A 22689-nucleotide genomic window follows, 5' to 3' on the forward strand; every position below is an offset into this window, starting at 1 on the left:
AGGATAAGAAAACGAAAGGATATCAGCTCTTGGAGGGAAATAGCATGTATAGAATTTTATCTATATATTTGGGCAAAGTTGTAGGGGGGAGATTCATTACTTTATAGATGGGTGATGCTAGATAAGATCTCTCCTCATATCATGGATATGAACCAAAAACACCTTCTGCTACTGTATAGCTGCTGAGGCTTTCTTTTCTCAATTGTGAACCCATCAACCCATAGTGAATATGCTTTTTTTTTTTAAGAAGAGAAACTAACTTTGACAAGCCCTAAGTACTCCTAAGATATGGCTACCAGCCATGAAAAACCCAGAGCAGAAAGGAAAGCAACCCAAGCCAGACTCATCAACACACTACGGTGCATATACCCCTACCCACAGGCCAGGGTAAGGAATGGAGGTGTCCCAGTGCCTGGCACCAGTTCCACAATTTGAAGTGGTCTTGGACTGGGATACAGGCCTCAGAGTTAGCCCCGAAGCTGTACAGGATAGAAACGGGGAGGGAAGGTGGGCTGACCTGTGCTCCAGTCCCTATGCAAACCTGGAAGGGGAACAGAGAGAAGAACCTCTGATGCCACCCCGGCCGGCTCTGACCTGTAGGTTCATAGGTGGGCAGTCATTGTGGGACTTTAAGCAGAGTGACAAGGTTTGACTTATAAAACCTTCCCCTAAAATATTCGCCTTCTTTCCCGCCTCAACTTTCTTCCATCCTAACTCATTCTTCAGGCTTCTTCGTGGATGAGATTTTCTTCCATCGGTATGGATACTCCTCATTGTCTGGGTTACGTGGTCTTTCTCTTCTCCCCTCACTCAGGGCTTAGCCCCTTTGGTCATCATAAGAAGCCCCTTTTGTCTAGTTAATTGTGCTTCCTTCTCTTTCACCATACTGTAAGTGCTCGTTCACCCCCAGCCTCAGTGCCCAGCACAGTACCCACTTCAAAATATCAACTTGCTGTACTAATGGAGGCTAAATGGATCAATGTTTACTTTTTAGTGATTTAATATTTATTTTATATTTAGCTTTTATTACATATTGCATATTTAGATTTTATTCGATGAGCTTTCTTTTTCTCCCCTAACCACTGAGTAAAGATTCTTTTGAAAACATCAACCTGGCTCCAATGGACAGGGAGAAAGAAGAAAAGATAACTTTAAACAGCTTGGAAGAAAATTAAAGATAGAGAAGTTTTCTTTCTCTCTCTCTCTCTCCCCTCTATCTCTGTCTCTCTCTCTCCCCCCTCTTCCCCGCCCCCCCACCGCACCCCTTTCCCTTTTCCTCCCCGTCTCTATCAGCTCTTTGAGATGGTGGAGGCCACGAGGAGAGATCCAAGGTGAAGGAGGCATTCCGTTCCACAAAGACCTCCTGTGCAGCCGCTCCAAATAAAGCAAGGCATCTCTGGAGTTTTCTATACAGTTTACGGGTGCCTATGAGAACCTGGCAAAGCAAGGTGCGGTTCGTATATACGCTAAAATTTCATGCTCTGACAAAACCACAGTGAACCGGCAGATTCCCCGATCCGGCGAGGGATCCAAATTTATAGCCCGGCATTAAGTGTGCAGTACATTTCCCAGCCTTAAAGCGCTTCCCGAGAGATGCATTGCGGGCTCGCGGTACCAGCGCGTAAACGCCGCTCCCGGGAGGGCGCGGACTTGCGCCAACTCCAACCTGCGCGCGAGTCTTTACTGCCCGTCCGCGCTCGCGTCCCACAGCTTCGAGTCCCCGCAGTGAAAGGAGGGGACAGGCACAAGGGTAGATGGGCCCCTGAGGGACTCCTGGGATTCAGTTTTCCGCGGAACTCGAAAGGCCTGCAGCAGTCTGGCGGGAATATGCTGCGGAGCTCGGCTCTTCTGGGCTTCTCCAAAAGGGTTCACAGGGACTGTCGAGTCTCTCCCCTGCCTCCTCCCACTGCCTGGCACCAGTTCTACCGTTTAAAATGGTCTTGGACTGGGATACGAGGCCTCAAAATCAGAAGAGGGCAAGGCAGGATGGAGATGGGGAGAGAAGGCGGACTGACCTGTCCTCCAGCCCCTATGCAAACCTGGAAGGGGAACAGGGAGAAGAACCACCGATGCCACCCCGGGCCCGGCTCTGGGCTGCAGGCTCGGCAGGCGGGGAGGCGGAGGCTGCCAGGTCCCCGGGAGGCAAACGCTGCGCCGCAGTGGGTGCTGGCAGAGAGCCCAGAGCTGCGCGTATGCGAGGCATGCTGCCTGTGAGTGTGGCTCCTGCGCTCACCAAGCTTCGCAGGGAGCTCAGCCCCGTCCCCAGTGTTTGAGCAGAGGCTCCTCCAGAGGCGTCAGGTGGAGGGTTCAAAAGGAGCTTCTGGAACGAGGGGCCGTGTCACCAGGGTGGCTGAGGAAAGTGTCCTCAAAGATTAGAGTCTGTCACTTCCCAGGGGAATCGGCTCGCCCGGGAAAGGATAGATATTTTGCGAGAGTGTTTCTTAAACACAGTCTCAGGAAAGTTGTTTTCCGGACACCTGGACCAGGGAGTCGTCGCCTCTCGCTTCTCTGTAGCTGGAGCGCGGCCGGGAGCGCAGCGCTGGCACGTCGCCCCCACACTCGCGGGTTTCCCATTGCCACAGGCAGGCCTCCTCCGCAGAGCTGTCGCAGGGCTCTGAACTTCCCTCCCTGGAAGCCCGCTCCAGCTGTTTCCCAAATCGCTCCTTCCCCTCCAACACCTCTAGGGCGACCGCGATTCCAGCTGCGGATGGCATCTGTCTCAGTTACTGCCAGGCCGCCTACTGCCCCCTCGCGGAGTGCGTGGGGCTCCTGGCTCGCAGACTCCCACGGCAAGTAGCAAGCAGCAAAAGGCGTGGTAGCTGCGGCGGAGTGAGACAGTTGCCAACAGCTGGCGCAGCTGCCGCGCTGCGCACCGGGACTGGCGAGTACGCAGCCCCAGGTACTGCCCCTTCCCGGTGACGTCTCTGCAGTGGGTTATAAAAGCCTCGTGCGCAGCTAACTCCCGAGCTGAGCAAGCCGAATGGAGAGGTGCCCGCGAAACTGCAGGAGGCAGCAGCGGCAGCAGAAGCGAAGGAAAAAATCTCCAGCTGGACACGGAGCTCCAGAATCCTGGCCATAGACTCAGAACTTTTACAGATCGCGCTGCAATGGGCCCCCACTTCGCTCCTAAATCCTCACGCCGCACAGGACTTTGCCTTTCCCGGCGCAGGAAGGGGAAATAGGAGTCGCAGGCAGCAGCAGGTGCATGAAGGCGGGGGTCTCTTGGTTCCTAGAACCGTGACCGGTGGAATTTCTTTCCCTTTTTCAGTTTAATTCAAGAAAGATGCTGTCTCCAGACTTCTGAACTCAAATGCTTCCTGAGGCTTGAAAGTGGAGGAATTCAGAGCCACCGCGATCAGGCAGGCAGTGCATCCAGAAGCGTTTATATGCTGAGCGCCAGTTCAGCTTTCTAAAAGAGTGCTGCCCAGAAAGAGCCTTCCACCTTCCTGTCTGACTTAAACAGGACCAGACGCCAGCTACAAGACTCTGCTGCAGAGGGGGTGGTGTGTAGAGATAGTAGGGCTTTACTGCCTAGCTTCGAAATGGATAACGTCCTCCCGGTGGACTCAGACCTCTCCCCAAACATCTCCACTAACACCTCGGAACCCAATCAGTTCGTGCAACCAGCCTGGCAAATTGTCCTTTGGGCAGCTGCCTACACGGTCATCGTGGTGACTTCTGTAGTGGGCAACGTGGTAGTGATGTGGATCATCTTAGCCCACAAAAGAATGAGGACAGTGACCAACTATTTCCTGGTGAACCTGGCCTTCGCGGAGGCCTCCATGGCTGCATTCAATACAGTGGTGAACTTCACCTATGCTGTCCACAACGAATGGTACTACGGCCTGTTCTACTGCAAGTTCCACAACTTCTTCCCCATCGCTGCTGTCTTCGCCAGTATCTACTCCATGACGGCTGTGGCCTTTGATAGGTGAGGTTAGCCTTTATGAAAAGGCAAGAAAGTGCTCAGAGAGGACCATGGCATTGCTATGAGGTTTGGGGCTGGATTATGGGTCCAGGGGAAGATTGGCCACCTATGTTCTCAGGGCTTTTTTTTAACTGATAGTCAACTGAGTCTGCTGTTGATAGGGAACTTCTTACCTAGTTCAACTTTTTTCTCCTCTTTTTTACCCATCACTAATCTCCCTTCCTTTCAACACACACCCCCTTTTTCTTCATTTAACTCCCCTTTCTTCATCTCTTCTCCACTCATCGTCCTAACACTTTCAACTTCTGCTTTGCTCCTTTCCATATGTTCCTTCTCCCCTTTACCCTTAGACAATACCTAGGGCTTGGTCAAAGGACTAGACCCTGGATGGGGCTTTGCAAATTCCTCCAGCCCTCTTATTCTATCAGTCTCTTGTTGCCTTCATGTTTTAAGTACACCTAGAAGATTCTGGGACTTTCTGCTTCTACTGCAACTCTCCGTTTTGTTTTGTTTGTTTGTTTGTTTGTTTGTTTTTTGGATGTGGAAAGAGCATTTCATCAGTATCATAAGACACTCAGAATTCTAATTCAGTTTACTCTGATGCTAGGAATTCCACAGATAGAGATCCAGGGAGCTTACCCAAGAGGTTTTCTAAATTTCTCCTGCAATGTAAAATTTATGTGTTTAGCTCGTCCCTATTCACAGAGAAACATGCTTGGCAAAGGCATTCCAGAGATCTTCCTTTCCTGCAACCAACAGGTTAGGGTTTCCGAAGCTGATTGAAAGTGAAAAGGTTCATATTTTCAGACACTGGGGCTGGTATTCTGGAATGAATGGCTCTTCAGGCAGCAGGATGGAAAATCGATTATTGAAGTACAGGTCTATTGGTATTATCTCTTTTGTGAGTATCTTAGATCTCCAGTGTGTATGTCTATGTGTGCACAGGGGTTAAATGTTTACCTGAGATGTGAAAGTATGTTTAAAACACCTACCACTGTGATTTAAAAATGGATTCTTTTGATGTTCTTCCTGAAATAACTGAATGTGAGAAACCCAAAGAAGAGCTAGGAGAAAACTTCAAAAATATTTCCAAACCACTAACCTTCTTTGCATAAAGATGGTTTTTAACTTGCAATTTATTTGGAGTCTTTTTCAGCTTCTGTAGTCAATGAACACTTTTAAAATCAGGGAAATCTTTTCCATCCTTTACAGTGGTGTCCAAATGCTGATTTATTAGTTCCATGTACATCTCTCTTGTGCTTACTATATTGTGTGTAAAGCAGCTCTTACGCACTTACTATGCTGTGTGCAAAGCAAATTGTGGAAAATCAGTTTAGATTTTAAATGTAGACAGTAAACCAATTATTCAAAGTGGTAGTGAAACGAATTATTTTGCAAATTTATCCTATGTGCTACACTGATTTTCAGATATTCGATTTGCTATAGTGAGGTACACCTGTAAATCTTTCTGTATTGACATGCTTCTTTACTCTCACAACAGCTTCCTTACACTTAAAGAAGTCGATAGCATGATATATAAGTGAATATCAGGGTAGCGAAAACTGATGCCATTTCAGCCTTACACAAACTCTCATGATGCTCCCTAAATTCAAGAAGATTTTTGGGTCTTTTTTTTTTTTTTTTTTTTTTTTTCATTTTTTTTCACTGCACTGGGGACTTGACCAAGGAATACCTGTCAGTCAGTGTGAGCTGGAGCATTCAGTAGCTGATGGAGAGAGCAGACAGCTCTCTCCTTTTGGCTTACACAGAAACATATTCTGCAGCCCTGATGTTTCCTCTGGAACTTAGAATTTAAGGGGTGGGCATCAGAGTCAGAATATTCACAGTGAATTGGGCAGAGAGCCAGATTTCAACTCCATTGTTTTTCTCTAAGTAACCATCTCAGAGCCCTGACCCTCTGTAATATCTGCTCAGTCAGATCAAAAGGTCTCAGGTTCCAGAGCTCTAGGAAATGACAGCATCAGGGAATGTCACCATGTTTCCAACATACAGATACAGCCCAGGGAGGTTATCAATGACATGCTCAAAATTAGAGTTCAAAGTCTAATTAGGGATGAGACTTCAGGTCTCTGTCTCCACGTCTGCCAAGTGCTCCTTCTGATTTTCCTTGCTCAGCCTGGTGAGCACACTATAAACTCATCCTCTCAGGCCCTCCGATGACTGTATTTCCTGCATGTGTAGTCATCCATTCTCTCCCAAGAATGTGCTAGAAAGAAAGGAAACTTTAAGTCCTCTCCCTGTAAATTATCTCTTCTTTCTCCAGCATGGAAATGCAGACTTAGAGGAAATGTTAAATTAGCTGTTTGTATATTCCTTGAATTTTTAACAGACAACCTTTGAATCAAGTCTTTAAAACTAACAGCAATGTGGTTTTCCTGATTGTAAAATTAAACCTGTTCACTGCAGAGGACTTGGGAAATACGAAGAGCACAAAAACCCAATCCCCTTACCTAATCTACCAAAAGCAACACCTGCTAACATTTGAATTCCTCTTTTATGACTATTACAGTTTCTATATAATTTTGTAACCTACATTTTTCCATTGATATTAATGAAAGACATCAATAACACCTTCCTGTGTTATTCAAAGGTTTTCAGAAATGTAATATTAATAGCTTCATATTATTCCATTATGTGAATATGCTATTATTATTTATGTAGTCATTTCTCACCTATTGTGTAGTTAGGTGATTTCTAAATTTTTGCTATTATAATTAATAATCTTAAAAATATTTGCATATGATCATTTAGTTTTGCCTTCTTGATTATTTTCTTAGGATAGATCCCAATAAGTAGAATTACTACATCAAATAAAATGAATTTTAAAAAGATGATATCCTCATTTTAAAGGATTTTTAAAGGAATAGTTGGGTCAAACTATCTTGGTACACTTTGCCAGATTTCCTATTAGAACCAAAATGTATGCAGAGAAAAAACTTCAGCGGCAGATTTTTCCTGCAAATGGTGCAGTGGGGGCAGAAAGAGAGAGGAGACAAGGGAAGGGAAAAAAGGGAGGGGGAGGGAAGGGGAGGGAAGAGAGAAGAAGGTAGGAAAGGGAAGAAAAGCAGAAGGTGGGAAAGGGATAGGAGAGGAGAGGAGGGGAGGGAAGAGATATCTCATTCAGAAAAAAATTTATTTTTTGAAAGCCATGGTTACCTAGAATTTAAAAACATTTTTGAGACAAATATAGGTAAATAACATCAGGTTTGCCTCTATCTAAACTCCAAAACAAATACCAGGGATTTTAGCTATTGAAACTCTATAATTTCTCTGACTTGGAATTTAAAAATTCTTTACAACTATAAAATTAAAAGGTATATATGATGTTTCATGAAATTTGAAGATGGAGGACACAGAGAAGTGATGACTCCCCCCTTCAATGCCCTCGTTCTCCTCAGCCTCGTTTTCAGGAGTTGGTGACAATTATTGGTTCTATTGTGATGTTCTGGCAAGCACTGTGGAACAGAATCTAAGAAGGGAGCAGGGGAAGGGAGGCAATCCCCAAGCCCTGCAGGGAGCTGGGGAATGGGCTACAGGTAACCTGATTTGAAACCATGCACATAGCAACAGGAGCAACAGGGAGGCTTAGACAAGCACAGGCCTGCTGTCACTGCTTCTCTACTTGGTAGAGGCAAGTATAATTTCAGAAAATGAAAGGTAATGGTTGCTCACTCAGACTCTAAATGGAGATGGTCTCTCTCAGACCAAAAAATACAGTTGCCCAGAGAGAGTAATTATTGAGGGCAAAAGAGGAATTGAGTTTTCTGAGAGACTTTATAAAGTAAAAGAGGAAACTAGAATAAAAATATCCATAAATCACAAAATTTTGCCCTGAACTTTGGTTTGTACCCATTCTGTCCCAGCCATATTTAGCTACCAATTTAAATATCCTGCTTTTCCAGTCTTTATTAGATCTGCAGTCTGCCCTTGAACTTTACCTTTTTGGCTGTACTGGAATTGCATTGTTTATCTCAAAGCAGTCTTCCTTACTCCACCTAGAGGGGGAATTAAATTCCAGAATTTTTTGCACTAATTCAGATGGCCCCGGGAAACCCATTACCACTCACTGCTGTGATGCTATGAGTGGCCATTCACTAGAAGCCCATTGGCCACAACTGGCCCTATCTTTTTCAATGTCAGCATTGATGTGGATCAAAATGGAGTTTGTTACATCTTAGACAGGTCATTTAGATTTCAGGACCTTTCCTAGAGAGGTTCAATGCCCACCTCCTCTCTGGAGCTACCCCATTACACTCGCCACATTTTCTCCCTACTCCTGGAAGCCTGCAGTGTCCTGAATTGTCAAGGGTGTTACTTTTTTAAAAAAAACTGGCAGAAGTCATAGTTTCAATTGGACACTAACAAAGAATAATTCTCAACATAAAAGCACATGGTACAAGCACAAGACATTGTTACTATTATTGTTGCTGAATTAGAATGAGGATCATGAGACAGAAACACTATCAAACTTAGACAAAGATATTCAGTCTATCAAGTGTTGATGCCATCAAGGTAAGGTGATGTTTCTTAACTCACAGCCTTGTTTATTCCCTCAAAAGGCTATGTATGTGGGCAAATAAGACTGATTCAGAGGCAATTAAGATATAAGGTATTAAATAAAATGTTTCACATGGGTTGTACAGATATATGCCCCAGGAGACAAGAGGAGGGACATCCTACCCAGCAGTGATAAATGATCAAGGAAGACCTCAAAACAGGGCAATTGAGTTGGGCCTTGAAGATTAGATAAAATTTTTAAAGAGGATGATAAAAAAAAAGAAAAGAAAAGGAATGACCTTTCAGGTAGAAGTTGTATGACAGAAGCATGGAAGTCAAATGTTGCAAAGTGCTTTGGGTCAATGACAGACTGATTCAACTGAAGTGAATTCACAATTGAATCAGGGGATGAATTGAGGAGTTGCCTGGAAGAAAATGAGAATATGTTGAACTTGATGTGAAAATATAATGATTAGTTGGAATGCCTGGCAAGAAACTTGAGAATGGAGGTTAGAAAATGACAAGCCAGGGATCAAAGAGACAGAATGGTAAGAGGAAATAAAATTAGATGGCAATGAAGGGAATAGCCTTTTTCCTCATCCATCCATCCAATCAAATCACTATTGAGCACTTACTGTGTGCCATATTCCGAGACAGTAGGCCACTGCCTTTGCCATTGTGCTCTCAGTCTTTTGGAGATTAACAAGGTCACTAACAGCATATCATCTACTGCAATCAATGCCATGCAGAGGGAGCAGAGAACTACCCTTGGGAATATGAGAAAGACTTCCTGGTAAAAGGAGAAGGAGAAGGAGACAGAGGGCAATAGAGGAGAGAGGAGGGAAGGGGAGAGACAAGAGAAAGAGGAGACAGAATGGAAGAGGATGACAAGAAAGAAGAGGAGGAAAAGGACAAAGAAGAAGAGGGGCAGCAAGGCACAGGGAAATGAATGTGGAGTTTTGTTTTTAATTAACTTCAAGAACCCTGGTTGGGAAGACTCATAATAATTTATTAATATTCACCATTTGGAAACTAGAAAGGAGATTTTATGTTAACAAAATTGATAATGATAGCTTTTATTTATGTTCCCTCCAGTCCATTATCTCATTTAATCCTTATGATGCCAATGAGGTTTCTATTTTGACCTTGCAAGAGTGATTATAAACAATTTCTTTTAGCATTGTCCTCCCACTCTCCACCCATCACAGCTCAGAGACCCATGCAATTTACTCTAATGTGCCTTAGACATCTGCCTACATGCTCCTGCCCCGGGTGGCTTTTGGACAATATTTCATTTAAGGAAAACAATCATTGGAGACAGAAAAGCGATGTAAGAGTCCTATCACACAAGAGAAAATATTCCAGTCCTTTCCGACAATTTTCCACCCAAATAAAAATTCAACCCCACAACTTTCCAAACAGGGCCATTGTAAGAGTACCAAACTCGGCTTAAATATTCTACTCCATTTTTCCCATTTGTTAAATTTAATAAATTATTAAATCATCACAAAATTCTTCCTTTTCTTGAAATGAAATCTGCCTCTTTGGTTCTGAGCTGTTCCTACTGGTCTAAGTATAAGGATAAGATATCAAGCTTATATTTATCTTGAAGCATCTGCCCTCTGGTTAACTGCCCCTGGTTCCTCAAACTTGCCATCCTCATTCGTCTCCACTGGTTATTTTCATTTGTTAATGGTCCTCTTAAAGGAGATGACCAATACTGGGTTTCCTTACTGCCATCACCTGTCTAGCACCACCTGCTGTAGGACTGGCATCCTCCCTAGTGACCTTGTCCTCTTTGACTTAGCTCAGTGCTTATACTAAGAAGCTTCCCTTGACCTGTAAGTCTAGCTGAGGAATCCTTACATTTCCACAGCATTTATCCCACGGTGTTGTAACTGACTATAACTTGTTGACCTCTCCCACACCTCCCTGCTCACTAGACTGCAAGCTCCATGAACACAGGGACACTTGTTGGGTTTCCTGTTCCCAGCACCTATCCAAGTGTCCGGCACAGAGTAGGTACTCGTTAAAATGTGTGCATTGTGAGCAAACTAGCCATGCTTCTCTTCTGCACATACCAGCCAAAATCTGAAAACCAGACCCAATGCCTCAAGCAGACCCTAAAACACACCTATGATGCTGTGCCTTAATGCAAAAGAAAAACTGGGCCAAATTCCTGCCTACCATAAAAGCTTGTTACAAAATAGAATGCTTTTGATTCAGAACCCCCTGTTCTAGAATAACTATGGCTTCTAACTCACACTTACCTCTTCCACACTCCACTTGATTGAACCCCACAGGATATCTGACCCACACCCTGCCGCCTGCAACAGGTATTGTGCCCCAGAAAAGTACTTCCTATTGGAGGAGGTGCTTATCATTTCCATCATACCTCCAGCCTACCCAGGCATACTGGAAACTCACAGAGATGAAAATATTAAGCACCTCCTCCATTTTATGAGCCCTTCTCTGCCCTAAGTGCTGTGAATCCCCTGGATTTTTGTCTAACACCCCCACTAGCAGCAAGAAGTGCACTCTCCCCTTTACTTGTCCTTCCTGAGGTGAAACCAGCAGAAACTTACCCTCCACCCAGCCCCTCCAAGTCCTGCATCTATAGTTGTTGTATGATTGTTCACACCATGTTAAAATACCACAGACTTGGGAAAATTACAGCGTGCAGTGGTGGATGTGAAGTCCTACACATGTGAGACAGACTGGGGAACTTGCTTACATTACCCCAAACTTTCCTCTCACTGCCTTGAAGACTTTCAATTCAACCTCAGTGAAAGCAGAATTATGAGGCTCTCTGCATGAGGAGCACCAAGGGTGAAGAGGTGCTTTAGTGATGGTCTTGAGACATACTCATAAGCATGAGTTTTAATACAGCGTATGAACTGCTCAAGGAAATTTGTCTAAGCAGCCTTGGGCCTGATCCCCTGCCCTTCTCTTGTGTAATCCTTAATCTACTTTCCAATTCAGCTTTATCACTATGTTTAATATTTGGGATTCCACGTTGAGTGCCTTTCTTGTCCTTTGTATGAGCATGCCCTTTAAAAACCTTACTCCTAGCCGTTGCAGTAGAATGGACTATAGGAAAGAGCCCAGGCTATGGGTTCCAGTGCTGGTTATACCACTTACTAGCTGTGGGAACATAGGCACTATCTGGGCCTCCAGTTTCCTCAACTGATAAAATGGATATGATGAAACTTACCTTGTAGAATACTGTTGGAAGGAGAGAGAGGAAAGATTTGAAAAGCCCCTAGCTTACTGCCTGACAACCACTAAAATATCAGTTAATAGTAACTAATATTATGCTCTGTAGTATCACAATCATATCCATTATACATATCCACTCCTGTCTCAGCCTCCTCCTGGATTCCTTCTATATTAAGTACAATAGCTACAAGGTAAAACATTTATGTTCTTCCTCCTAAAGACTGTAGTTTAAAACTGTCCTGATTGGGTCAGCAAATCTCTTGCTAAACACTTTTCAGCATTCTTCCTATCTTTGGAAATATACACCCAGTCTACCAGTAGTCGGTCATTTGGATATTGTATATTGTAGTCCAGAAATCTCAAATGTTCTCTTTTATTCCATCCCCTAAACATTCATTTCCAATCCTTTATGTCCCAAAGTCACCATCCTTACATGGAGAGAGCATCATTTGTTTAATATGTGGATGAGAATATGTTCATTGCAAAATGCTCTTATACCTTTGACTTAGCTCAGTGCTGTTTTAACTGATATTCAATTTGTTGAAGTTACAGTGTTTTTTAGCCTTTGAGTATGTCTTATAAATCATGGAAGCTTTTTATAAATCTAGTTTGTATGTGTTGAAGTGTTAAACATTCATTTTCCTTTGTCCTTTGACTAAATCTCAATTAATTTTTAAACGACAGAGTATTTCCAACTAAATATTTGAACACCTTTTCAAACTTAATCAAATCAATCTAACATATTTTTGATTAGTCACAGTTTTTAATAAGCTTAACAAATCAAATAATCTTTAAAAATGTAAACAGTATTTATAAACTTGATTAATTAAATTCCTCTAAGCATTCCAAACTATACTTACAAATTGGACACATCTGGCTTTCTTAAAATCTTCAAATCCCTAACAGGAAGACTTACAAATAGAAGAAACAAAATCTTTCTCAGGACTTACTCTTGCAAAAATAATAAATCAAAACTTCTAAATTTAGCATACAAATTATCTTAAAGTATTTCAACCTCCTGAGAATTAAACTGATAAATTCAATGAATGAGGTTCTCCTGAGCATCCAAACATTGACTACAAAATTAATTCATTAATTCCTCCTAAATGTTACAATCAAAACTGCAAATCTGGTAAGTCAAATTCTCTAATATATCAGATTCTAATTTTCAACAACTTAAAAGCAAATCACATACAAAGCAATGTATATTGATCACAAAACTCACTACTGCACATGAACTACTTACATAGAAGTATCATTTCTTTATTGCCTATTTGCTTTTTAAAAATGCCTTCTTAGGGTTACAAGGTCATACAAACAGAAGTGGCAGGATAGTCTACTCTGTAAGAGACAGCTGCGGTTCTGGAATCAAGGGTTGAGTTGGAGACCCAAATCTGGCTATGCCTCATGGGGTTCTTGCCCAGAGCTGCAGCCTGATGCCTGAGCCCCTCTCATGGTGGAGCTCTGCCTTCCTGGTGCCCACAGAGTCTACTCACACTTTTCCAATGGAATCAAGTTTTGTAGTTCCAGTGTAAATCCGTGGCTGATTTACATAGACAGAATAATGCACAGCCTCACCCCACCCCTAGTTTGCATCCTTTATCTACCTGATTAAAGTTAACTACATTCTACATTCTACCTTTTTATCAACATGAAAAACATGACCAAAAAAAAGAAAAAAGAATCACCAAGGAATGTGGTCCTTCAGTTTCCTTTTTGAGATTTTGAGGTCATGAAAAATAAGTGCCAGATTTTTTCTGAGTGTATCCTATTTCCCCACATAAATCATCATAAATAGGGTAGTATGTGTTGGCTATAACAAAGCTGGGATCTCAGCATGGTTCCAACCTGTGCTTTTATACAGAAGGTCTACATAGCAGCTTCCTTTCCTCTGGGCATGAGATCATCAGTGGCAGGGACCTTCTTCCTGGAGCATGAAAACCACCTAGTATTCTTGAATCCTCCAACTGGATGATTAGAGATTCTTTCTTCATATTAATAGGGTTTCCCCTTCAAGCCAGAGCCTCATGGCTTTTTCATAGTTCTAGGAGTGCTAGGCTTCTTCACCTTCTCTTCCTCTTTATTGCCATTATTTCAGACAATAAAAAATAATCTGCAGTGATAGTCTGCTTTTACAGCTCAGCCCAGTGCCCTAAACCATAAGTGGACTGATGAGCATTCACCTTCACAAATCACACAGCTGCCTGAGCTCCTGAGGGAAGAGTGTTGAAAGTCATGCTAGCAACACCTCTGTTCTCTCTATCATAGAATAGAATTGAGACACTAACTTTTAAAAGCCTCATGTGCACATTAAGTGACATGTGAGGAGCTTAGGAGCATAAGCTTAAATATCCACTATGTATGATTTATTAATTTTATTTTACTGTAGAGAAACATCCACTTGAATAATTAATATGTTTTCATAAAAGGATTTGTCTGACTCTGAAAATGTTTAAACAAAAGAAAACCCAACAAACAACTCAAATACTTTTCTAGATAGTCCCAGTGAGGCAAGGGGAAGTTTTGAATGCCTTTAGAATTCATGATGAGAGCCAAAATGAATGCAGCCCTGAGCTTGAAATATGAGTTAGCTCAACAACTTAGCGGGGCTCTTCAAAGATGAGCTAGGAAGATAAATTCAAAAACTTTTTTTGTTGTTGAGACGGAGTTTCGCTCTTGTCACCCAGGCTGGCTTGCAATGCCATGATCTCGGCTCACTGCAACCTCTGCCTCCCAGGTTCAAGTGATTCTCCAGCCTGAGCTTCCCTAGTAGCTGGGATTACAGGCACCCGCCACCATGCCCAGCTAATTTCTGTATTTTTTAGTAGAGACGGGGTTTCACCATGTTGGCCGGCTGATCTCAAACTCGACCTCAGGTGATCTGCCCACCTCAGCCTCCCAAAGTGCTGGGATTACAAGCATGAGCCACCACAACACCCAGCCAATAAAATAGAAAACTTCATTGGAATTTTCATCATTTAACAAATTTCATTATTTAATTTATTCCTGAAGTTCCTTTCTTTCCCCAGCTGGAATGATGAGGGGTCTGGAAGTTAATGTGTTAAAGATTCAGCTAGATTACCTGCCAAATTAAAGCCGTCATAGGTTTTCAATGATCCAATTAGGACACTGTCATCCTAAGACTTTAGGTAGAATGCAAGGAAGGCACGGATACTATCCCCTTCATTTTTGATGGTTTCCCTCCAGTAATGCTATAACCAGCTAGAGTCTGCATTGAGGTGCTGCCCAACCCTGCCTCACAGATGCATGATCCCAAATTACTGCTCCATTCCCTTCACAGCCAATCCAATTTAATAAGTTGAGTTGAACCAAGAGAAGAGCAGCTAATTAAAATTACACTGAGGTATGAACAATATGGACATCTTTCTATCTCCCAGGTCCCATTTGTATGTTAAAATGGGAATGTGCTCATTCTAGTTACCTACTCCTTGAACAGGAAAAACTGTAGAGAATTAAAACAAACTTAGTCCTCGGGACTGTGCCAATATGGAACATAAGAGGTGCTGGAGTTTAGGTAATACAGAGTATGGCTTTCAAAAAATAGTCCCAGCTATCCACCAGCGGGTCTGCTGGAGGATACTAGGGGTCTGTCACCATGAGCCCAGACTTCTGTTGAAAGGCCTTCTCCTGTCACAGGTGGAATTATCTCTGCCCCGAGGTGCTAGTGAACTCGCATTTGTTTGGCTATTTCCTTCTGTCTTCTTCAGACTTCTTATAAGTCCTAATTGTCTTGATAAATATGTAATATCTTTACAACCTGGAAGGATGTTAAGGGTATTTGGAATAGATTATCAGCCAGTCCAGTGGGTTGGGGTTAAGGGCGGCAAGGCGGTGCTGCTGAGATGGCCAAAGCAGATTCTTCACCTCTCCTGCGTCTTCATCAATGAATGTGTGCTGTTTACAAATCCTGGGGCGAGGGCCAGTTTTCCAAGAGCTGGGCTTTCTGCCAGGGTCTGTCTGGACCCACACGTCATCTGGAAACATTCATCCTTCTTTTTGTCTGCATCTTTCCTTTCTTTTTTTCTCTCTACACCTGGATAAAAATTATTTGCTTCATTTCCTCCCAATCATTCCTCAGCATTTTGAAAATAGTGCAGCTTCAATAAATATCAATGACTGAAAAATGAAGATGAAGCAGATGAAAACAAAGACTGCAGTATATAAAACAGTTGATGAGTACAGCAATAGAAAAAATGCAAACTACTAACATTCTGATTAAGCAGATGAGTCAAGAAAGATCTCGAAAGGATTCTTGAGGCTGTTCGTTTAGGTAAGAACTTAAGCCACCTTTTTTTTTTTTTTAAGAAAAATAACAATGAATATTAGCTGCACAACTCCAATGTCTTTCTGATCATATTTTAGTTTAAAGTATAGTTTAAATAATATAATATTACATATTTATTAAAGAGAATTAGCAACTTACAGAAAAATAGTTTAAGAAAAATAAATGCAAAATCAACCCTCATCTCACTGCCCAAGCACTATTGTCAATTCTTAGACATTATCTCATGCCAAGACTTTCTTTCTATTCCTAGAATCTTCACAATTATAGTCCTATAGCATATGCAATTTTATTTTTGTTTTACATAATGAAATAAAAAATATTTTATGTAATAAACTTTCTTCTGTAAGATCATGCCAAGTGGTTACAAAGTATAGTAATTCAAATAATCCCTCATCCTTAAACCCTGGGGGTGTTTCGAGTTTTTGCTACAATATATAATTTGTCATCACTATGTTTCAGCAAAACTAGCACACATGGATGATTATTAGAATAAATTCTTAGAAGAAAAATTGTCTGTTCAGAGTGTTAGCCATCTTAAGCCTTTTGCTTCATTCTGTTAAATCAGTCTTCAGAAAGCTTTACAGCGTGAATCAGAATATATAGATCCAACATCTTGGAGTATTCCTTTATTCATATTCCTAACAATTTTACAAAAATCTTTTGCAATTTAAAATATTAAAATATTAGTTATGTTTGCATTTCCTACTAGTATATTTTAATATTTTTATTATTCCTTTGTATTTGTGAATAGTTTTAAATTTAAATCTTAATTTTTAAATTTCATATTGAATTGCAGAAACTGTAAATAAAGCCTATAACCTTTTGACTGTCATGTAATCCAAAATTTGTCATATATCAGGTTAAAATGTTCATTTTTTTCAGAGATTATTCATATTATTTTGTTGTTATATACATCTTCCTTTTCTTTCATGCTTTTTCCCTTTGTTATTATGCTTAAAAAGGTCTCACTCAACCCAAAAGTAGGCAAATATGAATAATTTCATTTACTGTACTTTCATGATTTTGAAGTTCTTATTAAATTTCACTCCAATAATTTACTATTAGATACAGTAAATATATATTTTATATTATTATATTATATTTCATATTGTTATATATTTTATATTATATCACATTTAAAACTATTAATTCACAATATACTAATATAAAAGAGGTCTCTTTTTTAAATGCCATATATGTTTATCATGTTGCTCAAAAATCGTTTATTAATTGATCATTTCCCTACAGATTTGAAATAATACTTTTGTCCTACAATGAATGTTATTTATATTTAGGCTTCCCCTGACCTAATCTACTTTGTTGACTATTTCTTTAATTGTATCAACATGCATATATGCTTCCTGATAAACTCTGGATTCATAATCTAAAATGCCCCTATGGATAAGACCTGATGACATTTTTATTGAAAATACAGTAGATGCATTAAATTTAGAAATTATCTTTGGAAAGAATTGTTAGCATATCAAGTTTTTTTTCAGGGTATAAACATGATGCATATTCTATGTAGTTGAGCTTTTAATAGGCTTTCTTATATCATTTTTTTACATTTTTCTTCTATAGATTCGACACATTTTTTGAAGTTTTGTTACATATTGCATAATGCATAATATAGAAGCTAATATACATTCTATTATTGCATATGTTGTATATAAATTATATATATATAAATTTAACATATTTGGTTGCTAATGAAAATACAACATTTCCACTTGTTTTCTTTTCTAATGGATTATTATTAGTGCATTAGAAGGCTATTGATTTTCTAATAGTTATTTTTGAAACCAGCTGTCTTAATAAGTCCTGTAATTCAATTTAAGTTCTAATGATTTTTCTGTTATTTTTCTCAGATCTTCCTCAGATAATGGTGTAGTCTATAAATCATTATCACTTTTAATCTTACATCTAGTGTCTGTGTCCTTTTTTTTTTAATTAGAGCTTTTAGAACAAGTTAATTAAAGCTCATGATAGTAAGCACCTTTTTTTAACCTGTGATGGTAATCACGGGTTAAAATCATTGTTAAATATGTTGCCCATTGGCTGAAGACAGACATTTTTAAATTATGTCATTCAATGTCTAGTTTACTAAGAGATTTCATCAAATCTAGATATTTAATTTGCCAATTGTGTTTTCAGCATCTCTCAATACCTTTTTTCCCTATTGCTTACTTCCCTAATCTTCAGCTGTTCTAGAACTCCTAGAATAAACAATACCTGATCTTGTGCTTTGTTCTTTTAGCATACTGCTAGATGTGCTTGCTAATATTTCGTTTACAGTTTTACATAGTTGCTATAAAGTACAACTCACATAAGCTTGAATTTTTTCAGTGCTATCTTTTCAAGTTTAAGTTTAGGGCCGTGAATAAGTGAAATAAGTTTTTTCTAAAATTCTGTTGGCTGAAATAAGTGAGCTTCAGTGAGGAGCTTTTCTTCCAATCAATTTCCTAAATAATATCAATTATTTATTTTTCTCTTTTTACTCATCACACAGTAGCACAGGGCTTTTGCTGAGTCTTTCAGGTGAAGCAAAAGAATAAAAGAAATAACATAATACAGTATTGACACAGAAAACTAATGGGAATGGAGTCTTCACAGTAGTTTGAAGATTTTGCTCCCTCAGCTTAGGAGCTTTGCCAGACAAGTATATAAATGCAAAGAAAGAACCCAGCTGGGTAGTCCTTTCTAGGGTGATCAAGGCAAAGACCAGCTCCTGGCAGAGCAGGGGAGGGAGTTCCACAGCAGTTCTCAGAGAGCAGAAGCTCCTCAGTTAGAAGCAGAGGCTGAGCCTTGGTGCTCCATCTTTTTTCTGCCATAGTACATGGTGTCCCAGGAGACACATCCTCATGGGCTGACACAGAGTTTGACAAAAGCCAGGGAAATGTAACAGACAAACAAAGTATAGCAATGCAGACTTTTTCACTTGGCTGTGCATTTTGTAAGACATTTGACAAGACTGTGATTAACATAGCTGCTGATTTAAGGACCTCAATAATTAACTTTTTTGGAGACAAAAATAGATAAACATTGCAATTCTTTAAACTTTTCTTTTAAAACATTGGGTTTCATTTTTTCCAGGCTTTCCCTTCCCATAAACTATACAAGTAAGACAAGCAAGTAGACACTATTGGAGAAGAAATAGAAATAAATCTTACTTTGTGCTTCTAATGTGTTCTTATTGCATACAAGTTATTGGTTTCTAACTCTATTTTTAATACAAATCAAGTTTAGCACATTTTATTTTTATTATGACTTTGCTTTTGAAGTGGTAAGTGTTATCTTCTACTGACACTGAACACCCCCATGCTGTGTAAATGTAGCTCTAAATATTCATATAGATCCTACATCATATATACCTAGGTTTGAGGGATACAATAGCAAGAATCAAACATGATTCTGCCCTCCAGGAGCTTACAGTCAATTGGAAAAAAGGAGTACTAATAACACATTAATCCAATGATTATTTAAATGGATGTATAATTACAAACTGTCTTAAGAGCTATTAAAGAATATTAATGCCATGAGAGTACAGAAACACATCACTTAACAATGGGGATACATTCCGAGAAATTCGTCATTGGGTGCTTTTGTCATTGTTTGAACACTGTGAACAATGTGTAAGTGAACTTACACAAACCTAGACGGCATAGCCTACTGTACACTAAGGCTATGTGGGATACCTTGTTGCTCCAAGCCTGTACAGCATATAACTGTACTAATTACTGTAGACAATTTGGAACACAGTGGTAAGTTTTTGCCTATCTAAACATATCAACCCATAGAAAAGGTAATGTGTTACGCTATGACATCACTAGCCAATAAGACTCTTTCAGCTCCATTATAAACTCATGGAACCACCATCACATATGCAGCCTGTTGTTGACTAAAACATTGTTATGTGGCGTATGACTGTATATGGAAACACACTGTCTGAATAGTTTGAGGCTGAGATCTACAGGAAGAGCGAGAATTCAGGGTGAGAGTGTCAGGGGTAGGCATTGTGGCAGATGGTATAGACTGACCACACACAAGCCATTCACAGTTACCTCCTCTTTGTCATCCCCTAACGATGCTGTCTACATCCCAGGCTTCCTTGCAGGGAGAGCAGGCCATGTGACGAATTTTGGGGCAATGGGGTACAGAAGTCCCTAGGTTGAGCTCCTTTTCCTGAATAAAAAGGCAACAGCTACAAGGAGAAATGCATTTTCACTCTTAGCTTTCCCCCTCTTTCTGTCTGAAACACAGGTGAGAGGCCTGGAGAAGAGCAGCAGGTTTCATCTGTGAGAACAACCCCCGTCTGCTAAGGACTGTGGATCAGAAAGTTAGAAAGTACCCGGAATTCCCTTGAGTACATCACTGATCCACAGGCCAGCCCTAAATTGACTAGTTCTGGGCTTATTGCTGTGAAAGGCAATGAAACCTCTAGTTCTTTAAGCTCTTGACTAAACAGATGTTCTGTTATTTGTAACCAAATACAGTCTTAAGCAGTGAAGAGAAGTGAGGTCAGGTGGGCAGAAAAGAGTTGTAGATGAGTTAACTGAGTTTATGAAAACCCTGGGCAGGAGGAAGCATGACTCCTTGGAAAGACAAATACTTTTCATTTATACTTCCCATCTCTTACATTAAAAATTTATCCATGAATAAAATTAAAACAAAAAGGGAAGAAACATAAAATCACAACTTATAAGCACTATGGTAATTCATTACGATCCCAACTATTAATGGAGCCTCAGTAACAGAAACTCACTGCAGACTGGAGTTCAACTAGGTAGGCTGAGTGTTATTGAAATTTGTCACTATAAATTCACCCTTTATTTCATACCCAGCAGAGCAAATGAGTGAGTGACATGACCATAGGGATAATGTTAAATTCACTACAATTTTAAAAAATAATTCTAATATCTCATTTTATATGGGGAAGGATACATGAATTTTAACATCAGACGGTAAGAATCCATGGTCTAGAGTATGTTTTCTTTGTCTGTTTTTTTCCCTTATTGAACTTGCTCAGATTATATTTTCTTTTTAAATTATGTCCTAGATGTTTTTAAAGAAAATTTTGGAAAGAAGTTTTTCAAAGTAACCCCTCAATTTTTAAATTCATGTTTGTTTTTGAGGTTAATAAAATTAATAAAAGTGGGAGAATGTTGTAGAGTGGGGAAAAATAATTGGCAGTGATTCTAAGTAGGAAGTTATTATGATATTGAGGCAAAATATTATTCAAAACATAATGCTGGGGAAAACAGATTCCAAGATTTGACTGTGGAATTGGATGATTTAGTAGGCCATTAGATGTTTGCAAGGGAATAGAGAGTTGGAAATGAGAACGAGGAAAAAGTTAGAACTTCTTCCAGTTTACCAACTTGGAAGACTGCTGGACAGATGGTCAAATCAGGAACACAGAGCACGTTCTGAAACAGCGTCTACATATCCACTACAGTGGATATTGTAGACATATGTGTAAAACGTCTACAATATCCACTGTAGACATTCAACAGTTATTTACTGAGCCTCTGCTGTATCAGTTACCCATTGCCACAATACTGTTGTGTAACAAACAACCATATGACCTCAGCAGTATGCAATGAACAATTGTTTAGTTCATTAGTTTGGAACATTCAGTGAATTTAGGCTGTGCTTGTCTGAGTCTTGTCTGTGTTCCTTCACATGCCTGGGGCCAACCAGCTGCCACCTGATCTAACGTGGCCCCTGGAGGTATGACTGGGGCTGCTCGGCTCTGCTCCACATGTACTTCATGCTTCCACAGGCTAGCTGAGGTATGCTCTCATGGTTATCCAATCACAGCAGGAAAAGTTTGGATTTCAAAGGAACAAAAGGCACACAGACACATACAGGCACTTTCTCAAGTCTACGCTTGTGTCACATGTAATACCTCCCACTGGCCAAAGCAAGTGCTACAACCAGACCAGATTTAAGGTAGGGGAGCTATAGTCTACCTCTTCAGTGACAAAAACTGTCAACACTCATAGAAAAGGGCAAGTATACAGAGAGGGATAAACAGTTGGGACCATTAATATAATTAATACCCACATCAACTATATGCCAGTATTGTTCTAGATTCTAAGAATATAGCAAAGAACAGTAAAAGCCCTTATTCTTCATTTAGAGAGTTAGATACCAAGTAAATAAACTATAAAATATGTAATTTTGAGTACTGATAAGGGTAAGAGGATGGTGAGTCATGGAAAGTAGAAGGAAGCTACTTAAAATAGGGAGATTACAGAAGGCTTTTCTGAAGAGGTGATACTCGAACAAAGACCTGGAACCTGCTATGTCATGATCTTAGTGAAGGACTTTCCAGGTAGAAGGGACAGCTAAAATAAAAGACCCCAAAGCAGGAATGAGATTGGCAATAAAGCCTGAGTGGTTGGATTGGAATGAGTCAGGGTAAAGGCTAGGGAAGAAGGCCATGTAGACCACCTTAGTCAGGGTAGGCTATGATATGCTGGAATAACAGGCAAACCCTCAAATCTCAGTGGCTTTAATATGCAGCTTATTTATCACTCACTCTAAGTCTACTGTAGGCACAATTTTTGTTCTGGAAAGCTCCCTAAAACCATTATTGGGTTGCAAGTTTGTTTCCATCATGTGGCTCAGCCATCTCAACCTGAGCTCCTTGGTTGCTACACTAAAGGAGGAAAGAACCAAAAATTGCACAGGACATTTACCTGACCCAGTCCAG

General features: G+C 40.4%; 1 protein-coding gene across 1 annotated transcript in view; it reads left to right on the forward strand.

Moving 5' to 3' along the window:
* The first annotated feature begins 2964 nt into the window (after window positions 1–2964).
* The window catches only part of TACR1 (tachykinin receptor 1), a 146135-nt gene continuing 126410 nt past the window's right edge, over window positions 2965–22689 (forward strand). Inside the window, exon 1 of the mRNA XM_002757584.7 lies at window positions 2965–3931. Within this exon, the coding sequence (XP_002757630.1) occupies window positions 3543–3931 (389 nt within the window). The 5' untranslated portion in view covers window positions 2965–3542. The remainder of the gene's footprint in view (window positions 3932–22689) is intronic.

This window comes from Callithrix jacchus, chromosome 14 (assembly GCF_049354715.1).
Source record: "Callithrix jacchus isolate 240 chromosome 14, calJac240_pri, whole genome shotgun sequence".
Lineage (NCBI taxonomy): Eukaryota > Metazoa > Chordata > Mammalia > Primates > Cebidae > Callithrix > Callithrix jacchus.